This window comes from Sinocyclocheilus anshuiensis, unplaced genomic scaffold, assembly GCF_001515605.1.
Source record: "Sinocyclocheilus anshuiensis isolate Anshui unplaced genomic scaffold, SAMN03320099.WGS_v1.1 scaffold10698, whole genome shotgun sequence".
Taxonomy (NCBI): Eukaryota; Metazoa; Chordata; class Actinopteri; order Cypriniformes; family Cyprinidae; genus Sinocyclocheilus; species Sinocyclocheilus anshuiensis.
Window position 1 is genome coordinate 1 of NW_015553441.1, and position 6,447 is coordinate 6,447.

Here is a 6,447-nt window from a genome sequence, read left to right on the forward strand (position 1 = left end):
GTATATGGTACCCTAAACTATCCAAGTCCTATATCTGGGGCCTGTGCCATGAAGCTGACTGAACAAATGCAGGATTACAGGATTGTAAAAAAATCTAAGGCTGCGTTTACACTGGCACAAAAAATCAGATCTTTCGCTCACATCTGACACAGATCAGAATTTGTTGCACACGTGTAAACACAAAAACCCGCACGAGATCCGATTTTTTTGCATCAGATCTGAGCCACTTCCAAATGTGGATTTTAATCGGATACACATCTGATATCTGGACATCCGACCTACGTCTAAACACACATATCTGATTCTCCACAGAACTCCCAATGCGAGTGCGACACGTTTGCTCATAAAGATTTTTAATGGTGTTTTAATGCCGGCGTGCTGTATGCGCTCGCATTTTATTGAGATGGAAACTTTTTATAGGTAAGAAATTGCACATTCAGGAGCTGGTTTTCAACCCCCGCCCCGTGAATTTTGAAAATACAACAGCTAAAAGCTACATATATTTCTCAGCAATGAGGTGATAACTTAGCAGTTTTTGTAATTAAACCGACGAGCTTGTTTGCAATGCTTCACAATCGCTCGCTCGCACGTGGGTGCATGCGTTCTAGACACACTGAGGTATTTAAGAACACAGATAAACTTTTACTCTATTTAAAATAAACATGACACTTTATTTCTGCTTTTGACTTTCTTGGCCAATTGCAATGTTTTAGCAAAATCTAGTTGCTTTATTTGTTCCAGCATTTCACTGAAAACATCTGTGTTTTTTAATGATTTGTTTAGGAGTACTAATACTAACTAAATGGTGAATAATATAGATACCAGTATTTTTAGTACAGTGCATTTTCATGTATAGTACAAGGAGACTAAATATTTGATTAGCATACTGAGTTGTATTATTTTATGAACATCAAATGTAAGAGCTCAAAACCATCAGAACTCAAAATGCACTCTGGACTCTTTTAGCAATTTCAAGTTCCTTTATTTCGAGTTGCGCAAGGCAGCAAGCTTCCTTTTTTTTAGACTTTTCAATTTAATTTGAAGTCACATGGCTTTTAGGGGCCTTCTCACCCTCTACATCTAATATTAAGTTCTTTTTATTTTATCTGAAACATGAAACACCTTCAGAAACTATTAGCCAGTTGCTATAAAAAGAATGTTTAAATGCTTTGATTAATGCAGGTGCTGACCTCCCATTAGAATGGAATCAATTTTACTGGAAAAGTAAGAGTACAAATAAAAGAATACCAAGGCAGCAATTTGTACTTTACTCAAACAGTCGTTTCAGTCAACTGCAATACATTTTTAAACAAAAATTAATACTTGTACTCTGATACATTTCCACAGACGTTTTTGTTACTTTTGTAGCTGTTATCTTCTGTAGTTCAAACTGCAAAGGTGACTTTGTGACAGTGACATCCGATTGCCAAACTATTGCCATGTGGGCTTGTTGTGTGTGTTTGTAGGTTATCTGGCTGTATGGTTACAGAGGAAGGCTGTGGTTATGTGTCTTCAGCTCTGAGTTCAAACCCCTCACACTTGAGAGAGCTGGATCTGAGCTACAATCACCCGGAGATTCAGGAGTCAAGCTGCTCTCTGAGATACTCAGCCATCCAAACTGCTCACTGGACATCAGGAGTCAAGCTGCTCTCTGAAAAACTGGAGGATCCCATATGCGCACTGGACAAACTCAAGTATGTGTGTGTGTGTTTACTAAAGAAATTTACTGAGAAACGGGTGGTTTCCTGGACAGAGATATAGGGTCAGATTTACTTAACAGGGCAAATATAAGCGTTACACACAATTCCGTAAAAACGCTAAGGGGAGGGGAAAATTCTGCGTGTGATTTACTGACAAGGTGCACATTAAAGTGCCCCTATTATACCATGTTTAAGGTTCCTAATATTGTTTTTGGAGTCTCCAACAATAGGATTACATGCATGAGAGGTCAAAAAACGCTTTAGTTTTCTCAAATATCACCTCATTTTCCAGTGATTCTCAAACGATTCGTTCGAAGCAGTTCTAAGGTTCATTCTCTCTGAAACGCTCCTTTCCGTGAGCCTACTCTGCTCTGATTGGTCAGATGGCCTAGTCTGTTGTGATTGGTCTACCGCTTACAGCGCGTGTCGGAAACGAAACGATCACTGCAACAGTTTCGTATTTTAAATGCTCAATATAAAATATTTATTATTTATCATACTTACAGGTTGTGATTCAGTGAAGACAGCTGGTCCAAATAAACTGGGTACTGAGCCATCTTTCAAGAGCAAGCGTTTTATGAATCCCGTGTTGAACTCCCCGAGATTAGAGAAGCAGTCGTGAATGACGTGTTTGTGGGCGGGGTCAAGTTGATCGCGGCCGGCTAACATAGAACATAGGCGGGCATTATGCAAATGTGTTACCCCGTGACGTGTAGCCGTCACGGAAGTGGGATTCGAATTACTAATGACTCGTCTAAGCTGTACAGAGTCGATTCTTTATTTTGGGAGACAATAACTTTATTTATCGTGCACTTTCAGCTTTACAACTTTGCAGATCCTTTACATTCACATACAGCTACATTACACACTGCATGAAAGGCAATATTGGAAATGGCATAATAGGGCACTTTAAAGAACACAGACACAACCAGATTTTCATTTAGATTTCCATAATGATCAGCGCAATCTACCAAGAGCAGTGCAAATTAGTGCCTGCTTTTTTTTTGGGCGCAAATACCAGTAATCTGACGAGCGCAAACGTTAGTAAAACATGTTGCGTGATTCATTTTAATACTCTCCTCCCATAAATTTTGCGTCTGAAAGGGAAACTCCTACAAAGGCATATTCAATAAGGTCAGGCGCAAAAGTAACTGTGTCCATGCCTTTTCAATTCTAATTCTTCACTTATTTAGTAAATCCTGCCAGTACTATTTTAATGCCAAAAGATGGTTTGCGCTTTATATATATAAAAACTATTTATAACTAATACAGTTCGAAATACAACAAATCTTACCTTTGAAACATGTATACAATATTTCTAACATTTAAACATCATTTAACAAGCATTCTAGAAGTAAATATGAAACATTTATCGTCGCGAAAAGACAAATGCGACTCGTTTAAGTGATTGACATTGCGTCTCTTTAGTTTGCTTTGCATAACATAAAATGATTTACAGCAAAGAAACTGTTTTATAGACTAATTAGATCATAAACAAACCTATATTTTACCAAAGAAATGCAAGTCGGCAGCACTGAGAACTACTCTCACACCTGAAGAGGATGCAAAATACTCTGCTCATTACAAACGCTGGGTTGTTGCGACTTTTCTATAAGTAGCTGGGTTACACAATAACTACAGATACACAAAAAATGTTTTGGTTGAAAGAAAATAACCATGATTTTTGGAGTACATGTGCACACTTTGAAAGCAACTGATGCAAGCTGGTAATCACTCAAGTTAGTCCACCAATGTGATTGCCCTCCTCCGATCACTTGCCAGATCCGTCACATCGCTTTGTTCCGGGATAAGCACTAAGCACTGGATACACTGGTTAATTAAAACAGTCCATGCCGTTCAGCCTGAGCTCAGGCCATGAAGCATATTTGCTCATGTGAAGAGGATGCTTCTTTTGCGGCAAGTGCGTTAAGTACAAAGACTGGTTTACATAATAAATAATAGTTTAGCATTCAAATACATCTCAAATATGGAAACATTTGGATTTGTGCCGAATTAAAGAGGTAGGCTGCATTAGAACAACAGCGTTTATTATCCGTTTTGCTACTTATATTTTAACAACTTCATTTGGCAACTTATATTTTTCATTCTTGTTCTGTTCTGAATACCGTTAAATTGAAAGGATTTGTTGTGGAGTGAGGAGAACTAAAATAGTCTGTAGGCTAGCTATTGTGTTTATTGTTTTTAAATCGGGTCCTATGACATTCCAATAAAAATATATAATTGTCAAACACAACACAAGGCCCACAGGCCCAAACTGGCCCGCCACCTCATTGCATGTGGCCCACGAGATACTGTAAGCCTGACATATTTCCACCTCATTTCACGTGGCCCACAAGTACATTTTTGAAATGTATGAATTAAATGTTTCAGTTAGAGCTTCACACATTTATACAAAGTTTACAGACTTCCTTCTCATTTATTTATGTTCTCCTAAACAATTTTGCCTATTGATAATTTTATTGATGGTACTGTTGTTGTTATTTAAAAAAAAAACATGCATACAATGTTTTTATTGTTGTGATATGATAAATGAAATGTAACAAATATAAAATGATTCTGCATATCAATTATTGGATATGAATATACAAATAATCACTGTTTTTTTAATAGTGTGGCTCATGGAGGAGAGTTCAGGATTACAGAAGGACTACAGAAATGTACGTCTACACACACACACACACACACACACACACACACACACACTGACTGGTGTTGTGTTATAAACGTCTCTCTTCTTGTGTTCAGATGTCTGTTTTCTCACACTGGATCCAAACACAGCAAACAATAAACTCATTCTGTCTGAGGAGAACAGAAAGGTGACATATGTGGAAAAAGATCAGTCATATCCTGATAATCCTGAGAGATTTGATGTGTATCAGATTCTGTGTAGAGAGAGTCTGTCTGGACGCTGTTACTGGGAGGCTGAATGGAGTGGAGTTGAGGCTGTTATATCAGTGACATATAAAGGAATCGTCAGGAAGGGAAGTAGTCGTGACTGTATGTTTGGACGCAATAACATCTCCTGGAGCCTGTTGTGCACTGAAGCCAAGTTTACTGCCCGTCATAATAACAATTCAACGGACATCTCTACTCTTTCACGCACCTCTAATAGAGTAGGAGTGTTTGTGAATGTGTTGGCCGGCACTCTGTCCTTCTACAGTGTCGCTGACACACACAAACTCACACACATACATTCAACACCACATTCACTGAACCTCTCTATGCTGGATTTGGGGTTTATTATTTGAACTCCTCAGTGTCTCTGTGTGACATAAACAGCCTCTATAAGGAGCCTCCTGTTAGAAACAAGAGAGATACACACATAACCGGGTGAGTTATCACACATAAATATTTCTTTTATGGTTGGTTTCATGTGTACATTTTGCTCTCTTTATCTCTCTCTGACACACACAATTTGTGCATGTGTGTGTCTCAGCATATGAGCAAAGGGTACACAATAACTGCCAATAAAGACAATAAATTCTCCTTAACAGCCGTTAAACTGTATGCTTTGATTATATGTTTGTGAATATTTATTATTTTAGATAAACGGCATGTATTTCTCAGTTAGCTTGTTTCCATCAGAGGCTAATGTCCTTGTGCGAGTCTAGACATATTTTCATTTGAGCTTTCCTTGGTTGTTCATATGTCACTGATTTGAATTATCATCAACAATAGCAGACAAGCCTTGGTAAAAAAGCTTAAGTGCTAATAATGTTTATATCCAAACTTCTCACTATTTATTCTTTACCTCTTCTACAGGTTCTCCAACCCCAAACCTTCTGAGCTCAATATTCAGCCACTGCTGACCTGTCAGTCTTGCATCAGCCACTTCTGACCTGTCAGTCTTGCATCAATATAGTTGATTCTGATCAGTGGGTTCAGATTGAGCCGTCGACCCATACACATGAAGGCATGTCGAAGTTTAGGGTCAGCACTGTCCCAGGCCGCTACGAGTGTATCAGGACCAGAATGCGATGGGTCTGTGACTGTGAGGTCACCTTTCAGTATCATGTCGTAGACGGTCGGTTCCTCAACACAGAGCTGAAGCGTCTGCAGTGTAACCGAATCGGTCCAGTGATTGACGTGACGGTGATCTCAGGGAAACTGGAAGAAGTTCATCTGCCCCATTATGTCTGTTTAGGACATTCTGACCCCTCTCTCAAGGATGCTGTGAAAGTCCTCAGTGTAAAAGATGAGGGAATATATGTAGAGCCTGTGCAGCTGACCCGATTTCATGCTAAAATTGTCCAACCATCATTCTCTCTTAAAACGTTAATTATAAGTTGGATAATGCAGTGGGATGAACACTGCGATCTTCTTATGTACATGTGTTCTAAAGATCCTCTCATTCTACATGTCTACTTTTATCCACTTGATGAACTTTTAAAAGAAGTTGTGGAGAAAGAAGAAAAATCAAGCCATCCAATCAAGCATCCCAGACCTGACAAGGCATTTCGGATGAAAACACCACACTTTCTTAATGTTCCTGGTGCCTCTGTCCATCCCAAAGAAGGGATCACGCTCAGAAGGAATACTGTCCCAAATTTCTTCAAGGTCAAGATGCACCTGGAGAATGATCTTGAAATGACTCTCATTAGAGATGATGATAATTGTCTGGATTGCAACATTGTCTGGACTGCAACAATTGAGAAAGATGAACTTGATAAGATAAATACGAAGAAAGATGAGCAGCGTCTGCTTCTGAATAGCGATAAAGATAAAG

At 38.8% G+C, this 6,447-nt stretch overlaps 1 protein-coding gene and 1 pseudogene across 1 annotated transcript; both read left to right on the plus strand.

Moving 5' to 3' along the window:
- The first annotated feature begins 1,469 nt into the window (after positions 1-1,469).
- Positions 1,470-5,541, plus strand: LOC107668330 (tripartite motif-containing protein 16-like; annotated as a pseudogene).
- A 10-nt stretch (positions 5,542-5,551) lies between these two features.
- On the plus strand, positions 5,552-6,417 carry LOC107668331 (NACHT, LRR and PYD domains-containing protein 1b allele 3-like; the record flags this gene model as incomplete). Its single annotated transcript, XM_016460171.1, has 1 exon — positions 5,552-6,417. A coding segment is annotated over exon 1 (781 nt), but the record flags the coding sequence as incomplete, so codon positions are not given.
- Between the last annotated feature and the right edge of the window lie 30 nt (positions 6,418-6,447).